At 43.8% G+C, this 20,133-nt stretch overlaps 1 protein-coding gene across 1 annotated transcript in view; it reads left to right on the top strand.

Moving 5' to 3' along the window:
• Positions 1-20,133, top strand: part of LOC126460891 (potassium channel subfamily T member 2) — a 627,462-nt gene that overhangs the window by 196,623 nt on the left and 410,706 nt on the right. The window contains exons 5-6 of the mRNA XM_050095956.1: positions 8,113-8,196; positions 16,326-16,420. Of these exons, the coding sequence (XP_049951913.1) occupies positions 8,113-8,196; positions 16,326-16,420 (179 nt within the window). The remainder of the gene's footprint in view (positions 1-8,112; positions 8,197-16,325; positions 16,421-20,133) is intronic.

The following is a 20,133-nucleotide window of genomic DNA, read 5'->3' as shown; positions in this document are numbered from 1 at the left end:
GAAGTGTAGTTGTAGAGGGTCGAAATGTCCGGGCAGATTCCAGGTGTGTTAAATCGTGGCTATACAGAGACCCCGAAGTGAGATACTGAATTGTAAAGCTTACTCAATAGCAGATATAGACTCAGACAACAATATTGTAATGATGAAGAGTAGGTGGCGTTCAAGAAAATCGTCACGAAGATTCATCGTGCGAAGGGGTGCGTTACTTACTGAGAAATGATTATGTACGTTTGAAGTTTTCTAATGCTGTAATTACTGCAATAATGGATATCACGAAAAGAAGATGGGCGATAAAAGGCAGTAATGCGTTACTTCTCCTCCGTCCGAACAGGCCCCGGAAGGCCCAACGGGAAACGGCCGATCGCCGTGTCGTCCTCAACCGACAGGGTCACTTGATGTGGATACGGAAGGGCATGTCGTGAGCACACCGGTCTCCCAGCCGTTGTCAGTTTTTGTGACCGGAAATTTCACTTAAGACTGAAATAAATGGGATGTACAGGGAAGCAGAAGAAAGATGGCTTGAGGAATAGTATGAAAAGAAATAATTGCCAGAAGGTCAAATATAGCATTAAGAAAAGTCAAAACAGCCTGCAGTAAAACTAAAACGAAGCTGGCAACATTGATGCAGGAACAGTTTTGCTGTTGAACATTCAAGGCTTCTGGGATGGTGAGGATCTCTCCGATAACGTGATATAAGAAGGAAAGGAAGTCGATTTGGAAGACGCACTATACCTATTATTATAGAGATAGTGTGACAAAGGTTTGGAGGACTTGCAATGAAAGAAGACAGAAGGCGTAGATGAAACTGCGTCGGAATCTCTAGAATCATTAAGGTACATGAAAACAAAACGATAAGTTGGTGAGTAGATTGTATGATATTTCAGCCATACCAACAGACTTTCGAAAAAAAAAATCATCCAGACAGTTCTGAAGATTGTAACGGCACAAATGTGCGAGAATTATAACACAAAGTGCTTAAGAGCTAATCTATCAAAGTTACTGACAACAATAGAATGCAGAAGAGTGCAAAAGAAAAACAGGGATCTGTTTGACGACGATTAGTTTGGTTTTAGAAAATGTAAAGGCACCGCAGAGGCTATTCTGACGTTGCCACTTGATAATGGAGCTAAGACTTGGGAAAATCAAAATACCTTCACAAGATTTGTCGACCAAGAAAAAGTATTCGATAATGTAAACTGGTGCAAGTGGTTCAAAATTCTGGGAAGAATAGTAGTAAGCTGTAGGAAAAGACCGCAAATATATAATATGTACAAGAACCAAAAGGGAACAATAAGACTGGAAGACCAAGAACGAACTGCGCAGATTGAAAAGAGTGTAAGTCTCCTCGACTATTCAGTCTGCACATCGAAGAAGAAATGACGGATATATAAGAAAGATTCAAGAGTGGAATTAAAATTCAGGGCGAAATGATATCAATGATAAGATTCTCTGATGACATTGCTGTTCACAGTGAAAGTGAAGACGAATTACAGAATGTTTTGAATAGAATGAACTGTGTAATGAGTACGGCATGTGGGCTGAGAGTAAACCGAAGAAAAACTAAAGTAATAAGGTTAACGATAAACTTATCATAAAAATAGGGGTCCGCGAAGTAGAGGAAATTAACACGTTCGGTACTCCGCCCCAGGCGTGGTAGCTCGTGGAACGGCAGATGGCCGACGCCACGCCAAGCGTTTTTCTGATTATCGAGGCCGTCTAGTCTGTGCTTCGTTTACTGTGCGGATCGGAATTGCCTCAGTCCGTGCCCGGCACTCTGCAGTGAACGTCGATTGCGATTTAGCTGTCGGTTTATCTTTCTACCATTTTGTGCTGAAACTTGACCAGGCAAGTGCATTTGTTTTCAATTTATAGTTCTTTATCTTTTTTGAGATGGAGGGAGTCATCAGTCTTCTGAGTGGTTTCACCTCAGAGTAGCACTTGCAACCTACATCCTCCATTATCTACTGGATGTATTCCTATCTCTGTCTTCCGCTACAGTTTTTGTCATGTACATCTCCCTCTAGTACTACGGAAGTCATTCCCTGATGTCTTAACAGATGTCCTATCATCCTGTCCCTTCTCCTTGTCAGTGTTTTCCACATATTCCTGTCCTCTCCGATTCATCTTAGTACCTCCTCATTCCTTACCTAATCAATCTACCTAATTTTCAACATTCCCGTGTTGCACCACATCTCAAATGCTTCGATTCTCTTCTCTTCCGGTTTTCCCACAGTCCATGTTTCGCTGTCTTACAATGCTGTGCTGCAGATATACATTCTCAGAAGTTTCTTCCTGAAATTAAGGCCAGAAATGCCCCTTTTGCCAGTGCTATTCTGCTTTTGGTGTCCTCCTTGCTCCGTGCGTCATTGGTTATTTTGCTGCCTAGGTAGCAGAATTCCTTAACTTCATCAACTTTGTGACCATCAATCCTGTCGTAAAGTTTCTCGCTATTCTCATTTCTGCTACTTTTCATTACTTTAACCTTTCTTCGATTTACTTTCAGTCCATATTCTGTACTCATTAGACGGTTCATTCCATTCATCATATCATGCAGTTCTTCTTCACTTTCACTCAGGATTGCAATTTCATCAGCGAAACGTATCATTGACATTTTAATTCCACTCCTGAACATTTATTTTATTTCCATCATTGCTTTTTCGATATACAGATTGAACAGTAGGAGGGAAAGACTACATCCTCGTCTTACACCCTTTTTAATCTGAGCGCTTCGTTCTTTGTCGTCTTATTATTCCTTCTTGGCTCTTGTACATATTGTACTCGTATATTACCCGCCTCTCCCTACAGCATATCTCTGTTTTTCTCAGAATTTCGAACATCTTGCACCATTTTACATTGTTGCACGCTTTTTCCAGGTCGACAGATCGAATGAACGTATCTTTTTTTTTTCTTTAGCCTTGTTTCCATTGTCAACCGCAACATCAGGATTGCCTCTCGGGTGCCTTTACCTTTCCTAAAACCAAACTGATCGTCATTTAGCACATCCTCAATTTTCTTTTCGATTCTTCTCTATATTATCCTTGTTAGCAACTTGGATGTATGAGCTGTTAAGCAGAATGTAGGATAATTCTCGCACTTGTCAGCTCTTCCAGTCTTCGGAATTGTGTGGATGATGTTTTTCCGAAAGTCAGATGGTATGTCGCCAGACTCATACATTCTACACACCAACGAGAAGAGTCGTTTTGTTGTGACCTCCCTCAATGATTTTAGAAATTCTGATAGAATGTTATCTACCCCTTCTGCTTATTTGATCTTAAGTCCCCCAAAAGATCTCTTAAATTCTGATTCTAATATTGGATCCCCTATGTCTTCTAAATCGACTCCTGTTTCTTCTTCTATCACATCAGACACATCTTCCCCCTCATTGAGGCCTTCAATGTATTTTTTCCATCTATCCGCCCTCTCCTCTGCATTTAACAGTGGAATTCCCATTGCACTCTTTATGCTACCACCCTTGCTTTTATTTTAAGCGAAGACTGTCTTGACTTTCCTATATGCCGAGTCAGTGCTTCGAACAATCATTTCTTTTAAGATGTCTTCACATTTTTCATGCAGGCATTTCGTCTCGGCTTCCCTGCACTTCCTGTTTATTTCATTCTTCAGCGACTTGTCTTTCTGTATTCCTGAATTTCTTTAAACATTCTCGTAGTTCCTTCTTTCATTGATCAACTGAAGTATTTCTTCTGTTACCCATGGTTTCTTCGTACTTAACTTCTTTGTACCTATGTATTTCTTCCAACATCTGTGAGGTCCCCTTTTAGAGACGTCCATTCCTCTTCAACTGTACTGCCTACAGAGTTATTCCTTACTGCTGTATCTACAGTCTTAGAGAACTTCGTGTCTCGTCATCCCTTGGTACTTCCGTATCTCACTTCTTTGAGTATTGATTCTTCCTGACTAATCCCTTGAACTTCAACCTACTCTTCATCACTACTATGTTGTGATCTGTGTCTATATCTGCTCCTGGGTACTACGGTAAGAAAAAAGGAACAAAAGTGAGATAGTGTTAATACTTTCATCCTTCTTTACCTCCTCTGCATTACTGCAGAAGACGTGTCACTGAGCACATTTGTTCTGTGCATGCAGTACACGTGAGGTGCCTAGTTGTTTCCACTGCCCTGTGTGGAATACATAAGTTCTTCTACACTTCACTAACCTGCTGTCTTTGTGATGATGTCCCCAGCGCAGAAAACTGCACGCAGGTCGTGGAATCTTTTTCTTGAGGCTGAAATTAACTTCGCAAGAAACTGCTGCTACGAATAAACTATAACTCATTTGGGATGCCACTCGCGTTTTTATTGATATAGACACGAGAAACTATTCTTGATCACAACGTATTGAACGTATCTTTCCACAGTCATTATATCTGGCTAAAATAACTTGAAATACATCCTGCCACAGACAACATGTCTGTCTACTGGAACCGTCAGAACTGGAGAATAAAATTACATGAATCAAATACTACTATTACAGACAACATGTCTGTACCTAGCGACGGTCGGAATTGTAGTAAATAAAATTGCATGAAACAAATACTGCTATAACAGACAACATGTCTGTCTACTGGAACAGTCAGAACTGGAGAGCCGGACTGCCCGAGACACTTCACGCGCCAGGCCAGCAAGGCGTGACCCGAACGCCACCGAAGTGCATCGGCAGTAATATCGTCAGTCTTTTGTTTTTAGTAATACTTTGATTTTAATAATTTTGAAATGACTGATTGATAGCTGGCTGTTGAGAGATGTTTATTTAAAAAAATGAAGTAATTTGGATGACAGGTTTCATTAATAATAGCAACTAAAGTTTAAAACGTTCTGGCGCCCTACCGCAGAGCACAGCAGCCAATCACTGAGCAGCAGCATCATGCAGGCGGTCTTTCTCACGGGAATGGTACAGAATCTAACATCTGTCACCGGTACCTCATCCCACATTGCGTCATCTCTATGCTTCTTGCATCTCCACTGCCCTGGGAATAGCTTCCTGGAGCCTAATACGTTGGCTGAATAAGCCATAAATATTACAGTACGCCTTACAATACAGTATCTGATTCCGGAATCTCTGACCATTATGTAATCTAACTGAAATCTTCCCGTATCACCCGGGCTTTTCAGAGTATACCGCCTCCTCTTGTGATTCTCGAACAGACTGTTCGCTATTACTAGCTCAAGTTTATTGGAGAACTCAGTTGCCCCAAGCCCATATTCTCCTGTAACCTTTTCTTCCACTCCTTCCCCTACAACTGCATTTCAGTCCCCTGTGTCTAGTAGAGATTTTCAACTCCCTTTGTGCACTGTGCTACCCTTTCAGTAGGCTCATATACCTTCTCTATCTCTTCATCTTCAGCTTGCGATTTCGGCATGTATACGTGAACTATCGCTGTCGGTGTTGGTTTGCTATCGATTCTCATAAGAACAACCCTATCACTGAACTGTTCACTGTAACACAGTCTTTGCCTTATCTCCCTATTCATAACGAATCCTACCATCGTCGTCGGTGTTGGTTTGCTGTCGATTCTTATAAGACAACCCTATCACTGAACTGTTCACTGTACCACAATCTTTGCCTTATCTTCCTATTCATAACGAATCCTACCATCGTCGTCGGTGTTGGTTTGCTGTCGATTCTTATAAGACAACCCTATCACTGAACTGTTCACTGTACCACAGTCTTTGCCTTATCTTTCTATTCATAACGAATCCTACTCCCGTTATACCATTTTCTACTGCTGTTGATATTACTCAATAGTTATCTGACCAGAAATCCTTGTTTTCACTCCATTTCATTTCACTGACCCATGCTATATCTAGATTGAGCCATTTCACATTTTCTAGCTTCTCTTCCCCATTCAGGCTTCTGACATTCCACACCTCGACTCGTAGTTAATTATTCAATCTTTTTCTCGTGGTCACCTCCCCCTTGGCAATCCCCTCCCGGAGATCCGAATGGGGAACTATTCCGGAATCTTTATCAATAAAATAATTATTTTCAGCGTAATTAAACACAAATTTAATTTTTGTAGACATGTCTCAAAACGGGCGTGAACGTAAGAGGAAATTATTTCCTGCTGAAAGTAAATTTGTGATAAGTATAAATTAAAATGTGTTTTAGACATATCTACAAAAATAAAATTTGTGTGTAATTACGCTGAAAATATTTTTTATAGATAAGGAACGATAATTTGAAAACAAATGCACTTGCCTGCCCAAGTTTCACCACGGAATGGTATAAAGATAAGCCGACAGCCAAATCGCAACCGACTTACACTGCAGAATGCCCGGGCACGGACTGAGGCAAATTCGACCCGTTCAATAAACGAAAAGCAGACTAGACGGCGCCGATAGAGACGCTACGCGGGGCGTCGGCCGCTTGTTACCGCAGCTACCGCGCCTCGCTGGACGGCGACACCGAACGTGTTAAGATATTCTGCTGCCTTGGAAGCAAAGTAATACATGGCAGACAAAGGAATGAAAATATGAAAAGGAGACTAGCAAGGCGAAAGGATCATTCTTGTCCATAAGAATTCTACCAGTATCTAACATTTGTCTTCATTTGAGGAAGATATTTCTGAGAAAGTACATTTGGAACACAGTAGAGAATCGAAGCGTTTGAGATGTGGTGCTGCAGGAGGATGCAGAAAATTAGGTGAACTAGGAAGTTCTCTGCCGAATCGGCAAAGATTCAAAAATCCATTTTGGCTGTGGCAAGTTGCACACCAAAAACCGTGGTCTGTGGATGTACGGTGTGGGATTCTGGAGGACAGAATTATAGGCCTCTGTTTCATCGAAGAGAATCTTAATAGTAGGAAGTACACCACATTCCTGCAAGAAATATTATGTCTGTTTTTGGAAGAAATCCTTTAGGAACAAGGAACAGAATCTGGTATCAACACGATCGGTGTCCGGCACATTTTTCGCTGATGGCTAGAAATGAGTTGCAGAGACAATTCCCAAGTCGTTAGTTGGACGTGGAGGAGATGTGTTGTGGCCGGCTCGCTTGCCATTGATTTAGAAGTTAAAACTTTCTACACCGCCAAGGGAACGTATACCTTAGTATTTGGCATCCGTTTCAAATTGATACCTCTACCTTTCGTGAGAAAAATTGATCTTAGCAGATGCACAGAGAGATGGACAAGGTTCAAAATGGTTCAAATGGCTCTAAGCACTATGGGACTTGACATCTGAGGTCATCAGTCCTCTAGACTTAGAACTACTTAAACCTAACTAACCTAAGGACATTACACACATCCATGCCCGAGGCAGGATTCGAACCTGCGACCATATCAGCAGCGCGGTTCCGGACTGAAGCGCCAAGAATCGCTCGGCCACATCGGCCGTCATTCGGTGAAGAAAGAAATATGTTGGAACCACTAACAGGAAGAAGCTGCAGGACATATGTTAAGGTATCTGGGAACAGTTACTAGAGGGCCCTGCAGTGGGTAAAAACTGTAGGGGAGTGCAAATATTGGAACACATCCAACACATATTTGAGGACGTTGGATGCGAGGGCTAGAGGTTGGTACGCAAGAGAATGTCACGGTTTGGGCACATCAAAGCACTCAAAAGACTAGGAAAAAAGTGATTTTTCACACGTCTCAGAAAGCACCGACAACGACACTCGCTTATGCCGATACTGAGACGAGTGGAACCCAGACATCGCAGTTGAGTCTTTTCGATGCCACAATATTTGTAGGTTGGACGTAGCAGGTTGCGCAATCCCTGCCTCTTCACAGACAGCTGCTTTGTTCTCTTGACGTATAGCTCGCAGTCCATAGCTCACGCTACAGCCCGACGGATGTATGACGTCTGACGACATTCCAGTTGTCTGAAAATGGCACTGTTGCATTCGCATGGTAACGGAAGCGCTCGCTCTCCAAAGGAGCAGCTACCTGCGCTTCAGTTTCTCACAATCATCTCAGTGGAACCTTGTATTAGACAGGTTACTGATACCCGTTCCCATCAGACATTAATTTGGCTCTGTGGTGAGTGTACATTTCAGGTGATTATGTTTTCTTTTACGTATAGTGTGATGATAGGCTCTCACCGACAGAAGAGAAAGCCTCATTTGCTGTAAATTCATGTCTCTTTTGTATTTCAGCTCCTGTGGCCACCACTGCGCAACCTGTTCATCCCGGTATTCCTCAACTGCTGGCTGGCCAAGCACTCCCTCGAGAATATGTTCGTAAGTATCTTTTGTACTGATGCCGCCTTATCTTTATCCAGAAAAACTAACCACTCTATTGTTGATGATACCGGCAGGTAACTTCGTTAAAAATTAATCATTTTTTTAAAAAAATCACACGTTAATTCCAGAGAAGATCTACCATAACATCAAATGTTGTTATTGCAAATGTAATAAACTATTATTATAGTTTTCGCAGATTATTACATATTTTTCCGAGGACAATGATTAATTTGAATGTAACATGATTATTCAGTTTATCTTGTTTCCATCTTCTTATTCTCTTCCCAAAATCTCTTCGTTCTTTGGTTGTATTCCTGTTTCCTTTGCTCTGTCCATATTTTACGTGTTTCCTTTCTTTCGTCTACTTCAAATTTCGTATTCATAAATTTGTTACTGAATTTGTCTCTTACATTTATTATTTCCCTTCTGATCCCTGCTTCTTTTAGGTCTTCTTCTATTTCTTGAAATCAACTGGTTGTTTTGACTCAACTGTTTACCTTCTTATGCGTAAATACTTATTTATAATTCGTTAAGCGTTGTTTTCTCTGTTGAGCTCATAAGATCAAAAGGTGTACTGTCCACAGTACAAACATTCTGCTCTTTAGCCTAATGGTGTTAAAATACATAAAATAATAAAACGTAATTAAAAGAGCAGAACATTAACATGTGATTCTCACTGACGCCACATATATATTATAACAGTTAATATCTTTTATCATTTTAAATAAAAAGAAACTGTAACATTGAAAGGAGGAAGATCTAAACATAAATTGGGATGACTTGTGGTCAGAAAATACAGACGAAGAGAGAAGAAGGTTAAACGTTTTGTGAAATTTGAGAGGTAACGGGCGAGTCGTCTCGCCCTGAAAATATAAGTTCGGAGGAAGCAGTGGCCGCACTGGCCACTCGGCCAGCCGGGTCCCGGCAGCAAACTCGTGGTGGCGAATGTTAGCCGGACGAGAGGGGTAGCCCCAGCGCGTGGTCCATCGAGCACGCCGCTGGGAATTCCTTGGTGACGCTGCGCGCAGGGAGGGCCGAAGATGGCGGACTTTGTGAAACCTTAAGGGCAGACATTTCACAGTTCGTATGGAAATTAATAGCAGCCAGGTGAATCATGATACCTCAAAAAGAAACATGTACATTAATATTATTTGCACGACGATTCTGATGGTGTAATCAGATTTTCAATATCTTTATTAGTTGAAAGTTTAGTATCTGATGGTAAATTATACAAGTAACACCCACCAACCAATTTCCAAAATATAAACGCTTCATCCGATTTCGTCGACCACCATGTCTTTAGAAAGCTATTAGTTTAAACCTAAATTGGTATGAATTACAGGCATGTAACGTGAATAACACATGAGATATTGGAGGTCAAAGTGGCCGATTACTATCGATCGCGTTAGGCCATAAGTACTCCACAGTTACACGAAAAAAAAGCTTATAAATATATTTATTCATCTATGTCTTTGAGTATATCCGATATATACTATTCATGAAGAACTTGGTTTTAGAAAGCACAGAGACATTAGGCAACTGGCCTACTTTTTGTTCTATTCCTTTTATATATGTTTATTTAATTTGTTTATGTACACTCCTGGAAATTGAAATAAGAACACTGTGAATTCATTGTCCGAGGAAGGGGAAACTTTATTGACACATTCCTGGGGTCAGATACATCACATGATCACACTGACAGAACCACAGGCACATAGACACAGGCAACAGAGCATGCACAATGTCGGCACTAGTACAGTGTATATCCACCTTTCGCAGCAATGCAGGCTGCTATTCTCCCATGGAGACGATCGTAGAGATGCTGGATGTAGTCCTGTGGAACGGCTTGCCATGCCATTTCCACCTGGCGCCTCAGTTGGACCAGCGTTCGTGCTGGACGTGCAGACCGCGTGAGACGACGCTTCATCCAGTCCCAAACATGCTCTATGGGGGACAGAGCCGGAGATCTTGCTGGCCAGGGTAGTTGACCTACACCTTCTAGAGCACGTTGGTTGGCACGGGATACATGCGGACGTGCATTGTCCCGTTGGAACAGCAAGTTCCCTTGCCGGTCTAGGAATGGTAGAACGATGGGTTCGATGACGGTTGGGATGTACCGTGCACTATTCAGTGTCCCCTCGACGATCACCAGTGGTGTACGGCCAGTGTAGGAGATCGCTCCCCACACCATGATGCCGGGTGTTGGCCCTGTGTGCCTCGGTCGTATGCAGTCCTGATTGTGGCGCTCACCTGCACGGCGCCAAACACGCATACGACCATCATTGGCACCAAGGCAGAAGCGACTCTCATCGCTGAAGACGACACGTCTCCATTCGTCCCTCCATTCACGCCTGTCGCGACACCACTGGAGGCGGGCTGCACGATGTTGGGGCGTGAGCGGAAGACGGCCTAACGGTGTGCGGGACCGTAGCCCAGCTTCATGGAGACGGTTGCGAATGGTCCTCGCCGATACCCCAGGAGCATCAGTGTCCCTAATTTGCTGGGAAGTGGCGGTGCGGTCCCCTACGGCACTGCGTAGGATCCTACGGTCTTGGCGTACATCCGTGCGTCGCTGCGATCCGGTCCCAGGTCGACGGGCACGTGCACCTTCCGCCGACCACTGGCGACAACATCGATGTACTGTGGAGACCTCACGCCCCACGTGTTGAGCAATTCGGCGGTACGTCCACCCGGCCTCCAGCATGCCCACTATACGCCCTCGCTCAAAGTCCGTCAACTGCACATACGGTTCACGTCCACGCTGTCGCGGCATGCTACCAGTGTTAAAGACTGCGATGGAGCTCCGTATGCCACGGCAAACTGGCTGACACTGACGGTGGCGGTGCACAAATGCTGCGCAGCTAGCGCCATTCGACGGCCAACACCGCGGTTCCTGGTGTGTCCGCTGTGCCGTGCGTGTGATCATTGCTTGTACAGCCCTCTCGCAGTGTCCGGAGCAAGTATGGTGGGTCTGACACACCGGTGTCAATGTGTTCTTTTTTCCATTTCCAGGAGTGTATTTAATAATGTGTGTCAGAGCGTATTTATGGTCCAGCCGTAGGAACATTTATTTAATTTCAAGTTATTTAAATGTAAATCTAGTATTTAGATAGTGTTTCATTATGTTTGTGAATGTGCGTTGGCTTGAAGATATGGCGGGAGCGCTGTAGCCAACCAATCATTTCTAGAGAGGACACGAGGTAGTTCAGGGGGTGCTGGATAGTATGGGACAGGACGCGGAATTGCTGGACGCGACGGCGCTGCCGACGCACGGTTTTGAGAGAGGCTTGGAGTGTGGAGCAGTTTGCGCGTGGTCGCGGAGGATAGAAATATTTCGGAGTGCCGACCTGTGCTCTTGTGTGATTTCCGTGGCTTCTGCAGAGAAGGAGTAGTATGTGTTCAGAAGTGAATATCTCGCGAGCTATGTTGTTGTTCATAACTAATTACGTGACGTAGGAATCTATTTTTTCCCTGTTATTCAACTTATATTTTATTTAATTGCTGGACCATCGACACCAATAAGTGTTTTGCTTAAATATACCGCAGTCTCAAATGTACGTCTACTATCGTATTCATCATTTAAAGTCGTTAAGATAGTACCTACAGATTTTATTTAATTGCAAACTTTCATTTATAAATTTATATGTTACATTCATAATTCGCAATTGCCGAGTGATAGAAACCTTCGACCATTCGATTCATGTGTGTATTCTTATACTGTAGACTCAGCAGTATTTGGCCTGTAATGCGGCAACTACGTATCCCAGCCCCTAGACAACGAAACCGGGAAAAACTTTTAATATTTCAACGTTGAGTGGGAGGGTACGTAGTTGAGTGCCACCACATCACCATTTCATTTCAATTCATTTTAATTAGAAAGCCCGCAAGTTTCAGAGTGTGGAAGTAAACGAAGAGGGCATGTAGGTAAGTGGGTTGTGATGTGAAGAGGAGGTTAGGTTTGGGGACGGGCGTGGTAGGAAAACGAAATGAAAAGGGGACCAGAATGTATAGCATGAAGGTGTAAAGAATAGGGAAATATGGAAAGGGGTGGTAGTGCTTGACACGGACAGAATAGGGAGGCTAGAGCTAGTGCTGATAAAAAAAGGTAAAGTTCGTGGTACAAGCCTGCATCGTGCTGTTGACCTGATAGCTGGCAGAGTGCAGCCATTCTTCGCCGCGGCACTAGCAGGTGGAGGGTGATGAGTCCCTCGTTCCAGCCGCCTTTTACCACCAAACTCTAGTACCGATGCTTCGTTGAGAGCAGGCTTACCGGACCTGGGACCGCCTTAGAGGGAGTGGAGAGAGCAAAATTCCCCACTCGTACTCGGGATTGAACGAGTAACATCCAGGACTGTAGTCTAGCGATCTGAGTGCTAGACCACTACGGCTGCAGCCACACGTGATAGGATGTACAAATATCCTGACGGTTTTCATTGTGTTTGGGTCAGAGTCGGTTAAAATTTGAATGGGAGAAGGTATGTGAAATGTGTAGGTATAAGAATGTGTTGGTATAATTACGGCAGTATTCCAGGCTTACGGATTAGAAGGGATGTGACGGAATTCACTTTTATGTATTCTGTAGAATTCGTACTACCACAGAGAGACAAGTCGTTGTTTTTCGTTGTTACCAAAAATTTCGAAAAGTTCTTGACCAATTTACTCCAGATTTTGACACGATACTCTAATAAACGTCCGAAAGAACATAGGCTACATACACTCATTTTCAGGAAAAACAGAATACCTTTAACGACTAGATATAGAACGTTCATATTCACAGCACGTGTACATTAGCATTTTCTACAGAAATGTTTTGCATTTGAACCATGTCGGCCAGCGGGTTCAAGGTCACCACTGATATAGCGATATAGCGGCGCAACACCACTTACCGGTAAAATGTGCCTGTGGCTCTCGTTCACACTGTAAACCGAAGGTAATGGATCAGTGTGACTTGAGTAGACTTGCAGGATGCCTCGCAGATGTCTGCGCGAACCGTACCGTCGAATCAGTGAGTCTGAAAGAGGGCACATTATTGCCATGAGAGAATGTGGTGCATCCATCAAGGAAATTGCTGCTCGGTGGGACGAAGTGTTTCGGCAGTCCAGAGGATTCACGAAAGGCCAGGTCGCACCACCCAGACCAGCCCCAGAGAAGACTGACACCTCATCCGAATGGCATTGCAGGACAGATCTGCTTCCCCCTCGGCTCTAGCACAACAGTGGAACACATCGTACTCCATCAGGGTGACAGTCAGTCGCCGTTTACGGCGGCATGGGTTACGTGCGCGTCGTCCCCTTCTCTGCCTAACTTGGTCGAATGTGTAAAAACATGCCAGGTGCCAATCGTGTGTGGAACGACGTTACTGGGGACAGGAACGGCATCAGATAGTGGTTTTGGAAGAATCCAGGTTCTGTTTGTTTGAAAATGATGGCCGCGTTCATACAGGGAGAGTGGCGCCACAGTCACTGCATTCGCACAAGACATACAGCGCCAGCTGAACCCCTTATGGTGTAGAGTACTGCTGGGCTCAAATACAAATCACAGTTGGTGATTGTCCAGGACACTGTGACCACTGTGACCTACGTGAACGATATCCTGCGACCCGTAGCCATACCCTTTATGCACAATACCCCATATGCCGTTTCTCAGCAAAACAATGCACGACCACATGTTACTGCCCGAACACGTGCCTGTGCCTTCTTGGTGTCATGGGATGTCAACTTTTTGCTCTGGCCCGCCAGATTACCAGACTCGTCGCCAATCGAAAATATGAAGTATATGGTGAAACGACGTATGCAGCGCTATGACGCATTTCCAACCAACATAGATGAACTTTGGAACCAGGAGAATTCAGCAAAGATGGTTATACCACATGACATTCGCACCTTATTAGCGTCGATGCCATCACGTATGGGACAAGTTGTCAGGGCTCATGGCAGACCCCCTGTGGCTACTAGGCAACAGGACACATGCTGAACCGAGAGGGCTGAAACGCTAATCCCTTCTGCAGAACATATTAATGTACATGTCCTGTGAATATGAATGTCCTGTCTCTAGTCGTTCAGAGTGTTCTGTTTTTTTTTCTGAATATGGGTGAATATTTTTATTATATACACAATACATAAATGGGAAGCTTTGTCAGCAAAAATCTCCAAAAGTGCTTGACCGATTGACATCAAATTTTTACTCGACACTTGAGTAATCATTCAGACGGACAAAGGTAATATACAGTATATCTCAAGAGCAAAGGATTTACCCAAAAACCTCGAAAAGCTATTGACCGAGACACTCCAGATTTTTACGCAATACACAAACGTTCAGACGGACATAAGCTACATTTTTTTTTTTTAAATAACGTTTTGCTGTTAAACCCGGCATCAAGTTGGGAATGCTGTGCAGTACTGTTCTGTCAAAATGTGCGGTTCCGTTTTCTTTCTTTCTTTCCGTCAGTTTTAACTACAATAGCTGGACATGTAAACCATTAGACAAATTGTTTCTCCCATATATATTCTTCCTCGTTACAAATACATACATAATTTTAAACAAAACTTGTATACACAACAATGTGCTATTTTGTTTTCTTCCTCGCCGCCAGTTTTACAGGAAAAAGGAAAGTTGTATTTATGTATTATCGGCTTATGATTAGAATACTGGTATGGAGTCTGAACCGCCCAAAATTTTGTAGTCTTTCCCATTATCAGATCAAAAGTATACGAAATACTGTCCCCACTGTTCCGCCAGCTGGAGAGAAGTCTCTCATATCCTGTTTACCAATGATCCCAACAGTTGAACCATTGACTTTAAGCGACTTCAGATCCCGTTAAAGGTTTTTTTTGCAATAACAATAAGCAAGGCTCAAGGTCAGAGAGAGGTGAGCAGGGGAGATGGAGGAGATGGACAGAAAGTAGGAGGGGGAGTGGGGAATGTGGAGTGGGGAAATGGCCGTAGAGGAGGAGGAGGGGACGATGGACAGCGAGAGGGGGAACGAGTTTGTAATACAGGTATATCCAATTCTCATACATATTTAGTAACTGCGTAGCATTGCTGATCTCGCTCCCTCTCAACGACAGTCCTTCTACGTCTTGGAAGCTTTCCTAATCCATCCAAGATACTATATCTGTTCACCTTTGCATTGATTAGCATAGTATCACCAAAAAACTCTTTTGAGAAAGGAAACAGCCCACAGACTGTTCCAGTTTTGAGAGTAATTGAAATCTTTTGATCTTACGTGCCTGTTATGAAAAACGGATATGCCAGACTCGAGTCACCGCGAGCTTGTTTTGTTACCGTGGTAACCGTAATTTTTATGATTGTTCCTAGATAATCAAAAGCACACGTGAATTTTGACTGAGCTTGTCTAACCCATTTCGTTTTTGGACATCTGGACTTCTCCACTCAGTGAACTATAGTTTCAAATTAGATTTCAATTCTAATCTAATTCATAAGCAGAGTCAGTTTGATGCGAAAGTATTTCACCTCCAACGTAAAACAATGATTTTACCAAGGCTGCTAAGTTCACCTGTTTCTACTTATGATCAGCTGGCAAAGGGTGATGGACTCATCGCGCAGAGAATTTTTCTCCTGTTTAAATAATTTGTTATAGGTCGGAATAATTACAGTGGTAGAATCCCTTTGGTCTCAGTGTCTTCGCATACAGCACGACGACTTTGTCGAACATAACCTGTCAAGAGATTTTCTCATTATACTTTTGTTAATATTTTCAGTACTTCCGGCCGTGGATCACGGTTTCTGCTCTCACTAATACCAAGCGAACAGTTACACCTGCAAGAAAAGTGCGGTCCACTGTTAAATAGAAGCGAGTGTCAACTATTGCACTGTGGTTTTCCGTTAGCTTTCTGCTGATGTAGCCTCCGTGTCCATCTCGTGTACTTAAAAACGATATGGGTGAACGAGAACGCTGACTTCTTCATCAGGAGTTAAACGACAACATGATTCCAGTAATATTGTGCCACATATTTCACTAATATTGTGCCATGTAATCCTCAGTGTAATAACCCCTGCATCACTTATGAAAGAACAACGCGTACAAGTTCAACAACACGCATCATATTAACGCCTAGTACTTCCTATTTCTGGAATTTGCTGACTTGTGTATTCGTTGTTGACAGAACGACCTGCACCGGGCGATGCAGAAGTCGCAGTCTGCGCTGTCGCAGCAGCTGATGATTCTGTCGGCGACGCTGCTGTGCCTCGTCTTTACCAGGTAGGTGGTGTACGCTGCACTCTCACAGGTTCCGCTTAGGTGACTTGAAGATGCCACCAGCGAACACACAGGAACAACTAAGCTTCGTATAGTGTCGTATATTGACGATGTAATTACTTGCACGTTGTCACGCTGAAGGCTGTTGGGAACCATCGAGGGAACTCCAAGACAGGAAATTAGGGACACAATGCAGAGAGCAGGAAAAAGCGGTAGCCTTCAGATTACCAGAGCTAAATAGTAACACTCGTGCCGTGCAAACTTCAGACACTCTGGGCGGCTGTCGCAGGAAAGTTTCACTTCAGAGTATTAAGTGGCATTTCATCCACCGACTTCCCGCTGTTGTAAGGCATCGCAGCAGAAGACGCCACGAAACGGCACGTCTTATGAGGGAACCTCCACATCGCACCCCCCTTCAGATTTAGTTATAAGTTGGCACAGTGGATAGGCCTTGAAAAACTGAACACAGATCAATCGAGAAAACAGGAAGAAGTTGTCTGGAACTATGAAAAAAATAAGCAAAATATACAAACTAAGTAGTCTATGTGTGGCAGCAGCAAGGATAGTGTGTGCTCAGGAGCGCCGTGGCCCCGTGGTTAGCGTGAGCAGCTGCGGAAGGAGAGGTCTTTGGTTCAAGTCTTCCCTCGAGTAAAAAGTTTAATTTTTTATTTTCAGACAATTATTATCTGTCCGTCCGTCCGTCCGGTGCGAGGTAACTGCGCCGTAGTATGGGGACGGCAAGTGAAATAATTTGTGAAAAGATTTTATGATTTTGCGAAGCTGTACAGGTACCCAGAGCAGTATTGTTTACGTGATCGTGTGTCAATTATCAAATTTCAGGCAGTCACACATAATCAACTTCGCTCTACAAAATTCCATGACATGCTCAGATTTACTTGCACATATGCAGGGTTTGACGGTCTACATACGGAAAAATTTGAAAACGTTAAAAATATATGTTTTGACAGAGCACAGGGAAAACTGTGCGACTGTGAAACTGTTGCATTCATTTGTTGCAGTTTATGTGACAACCTCTTATGTTTTCATCACTTTTTTGGGAGTGATTATCACATCCACAAGAAAACCTACAGCGGGAAAGGTACAAGAATCTTTTTACCCATTCGCCAAGTTCACAAGTTTGATGGGTCGACAACATATTCCTGTCATGTGACGCACATGCCGTCACCATTGTCGTCTAGAATATATCAGACGTGTTCTCCTGTGGAGAAATTGGTTGACCTATGACCTTACGATCAAATGTTTTCGGTTCCCATATCGAGGCACGTCCTTTCGTCTACTAATCTCACGGTTTTGCGGTGCGATCGCAAAACACAGACACTAAACTTATTACCGTGAACAGAGACGTCAATGAACGAACGGGCAGATCATAACTTTGCGAAAATAAAGAAAGTAATATTTTCACTCGAGGGAAGACTTGAACCAAGGACCTCCCGTTCAGCAGCTGCTCACGCTAACCACTGGACCAAGGCGCTCCTTAGCTCGAACTATCCTTGATGCTGCATATCTTGCGCAAGAACTACTCAGTTTCATTTTTTTTTCATAGTTCCACACAACTTCTTCCTGTTTTCTCGATTGATCTGTGTTCAGTTTTACAAGGCCTATCCACTGTGCCAACTTATAACTAAATCTGAGGGGGGTGCGATGGGGAGGTTCCCTTGTTAGTAGAGACAGCAAGCTTGACACTTACTCCGAAGATCTCCAACGTCAGTGGGTTTACACAGGTTAGAGTGCTACTGCAGTAGCCTCTAACCACGAAAGGACGAAGGGAGGGTCCAAGTGGCGTAAAACACTGTTGTTGCTGGCCATAACAGGAGTGGCAGAGACGTTTACCTTTCAGCTGAACGCTGTTGATACCAAACTTGGCGTTTCTTAATATAAAATCCAGAAGTATCCCTACCTACCGAGTGGGAGCAGGGGAAGAATCTAAATGTGGTCGGCCAGAGGCGCAACTCCCAATATTGGCCGAAACTTGTTAAGTGCCGGTGGATTGGTGGGTCGACTACAGGAGGAGAGAGATAGTGCGCCACCACGATTCTTTAAAAGCCCATGTTTTTGAATTCAGAGGGAATTCGCTGTCAGATGCTCGTGTTCAGCCTCGGTAAGCTACGATATGCCTGTTTTCCTCACTTGGAGTGCTGCGACAGTGTTTGGCGCTACCCATGTCAGCGAGCTGCCTTCACTGGAAATTTGTCTTTCTGCGTTTGCTCCTCACCACTCGGAAATTACAAAATTACCTTAAACCCACTGTCTTTCCTCTTCCTGTGTTACGACATGATAATAGAAGCATTACGAGGGGCGTTTGAAAAGTCCGTGCAAAAATAAAAACTGCTTACGTGATTGGGGTAAACCTTTTTTATTTTTCGTCATAGTCTCCTTTTAGACTTAAACACTTCGTCCAACGCTGTTATAAATTGTTGATCCCTTCCGAATAATAGGAATTGTCCAAGTCTACAAAATAGCTATTAGTTGCTGCAATCACCGCCTTGTTTGAATAAAATCTTTGTCCCGCCAGCCATTTCTTCAAATTGGGGAACAAATAGTAGTCCGAAGGAGCCAAGTCTGGAGAATAGGGGGGATGTGAAACGAGTTGCCATCCTATTTCCATTAATTTTGCGTCCACAACTGCTGAGGTGTGTGCTGGTGCATTGTCGTGATGGAAAAGGACTTTTTTGCGGTCCAATCGCCGGCGTTCTTCTTGCAGCTCGGTTTTCAAATGGTCCAATAACGATGAATAATATGCACCTGTAATAGTTTTACCCTTTTCCAGATAGTCGATGAGGATTATCCCTTGCGAATCCCAAAAGACAGTCGCCGTAACCTTTCCGGCCGAAGGAATGATATTCGCCTCTTTTGGTGCAGATTCTCCCTTCGTAACCCATTGTTTAGACTTTTGTTTGGTCTCAGGAGTATAGTAATGTATCCATGTTTCATCCACAGTGACGAAACAACGCGTAAAGTCCTGCAGATTCTTCCTGAACAGCTACAAACCATCCTTGCAACACTTCACACGATTCCGTTTTTGGTCAAGCGTGAGAAATCGCGGACCCCAACTTGCGGGCAACTTTCTCATGTCCAAATGTTTATACAAAATATTATGTACCCGTTCATTCAAGATGCCCACAGCACTAGCAATCTCACGCAACTGAAACTTGGTGTGCGTTCTTTCCAAAGATGCTACTAACTAAATATGACCTCGATATGCGCCGGTGGTGCCATCTCTCGGACTTCGCAAGGACTCTTCAAACGCCTCTCGTATTTTTTACAGTAAGACAGAAAACCGCTCCACGAGGTAATTATCCGAATGGGTCGGAAATCGGTAGATGCAGGTTGGTATCCCACCGCCCTCCGGAGCGTCTTCAGAGGCGTCTTCGCTGCTCTTCGGCGCTTAATTCGAAGCAGGACTCCAGTCAATGAGATTCCAGGTCGAAGACGTGTTCGGAGACGCTCCAGACATTGGTAGGATGTCAAACAGACTGTCCCCCATCACGTGGCCCGACAACCAGGTGTGGTGCTCCAGGGCGCCATTTCATTTCATTTCATAGCAAGACCCCTTTCGTTGTCAGCCGCGGCACCCTTTCAGCACAGCGGTACATCAACGACATTCTACGCCCCGTTTTGTTGCTCTTCATGGCAAGCCGTCCTGGGCTTGCATTTCAGAGTGTTTCTACTGCTCGTGTTCGTGCTTGTCAAACCGT

Source organism: Schistocerca serialis, chromosome 1 (assembly GCF_023864345.2).
Source record: "Schistocerca serialis cubense isolate TAMUIC-IGC-003099 chromosome 1, iqSchSeri2.2, whole genome shotgun sequence".
NCBI classification, from domain to species: Eukaryota; Metazoa; Arthropoda; class Insecta; order Orthoptera; family Acrididae; genus Schistocerca; species Schistocerca serialis.
Note: the sequence above shows the minus strand (reverse complement) of the source record. Positions and strands in the feature narration are given on the sequence as shown.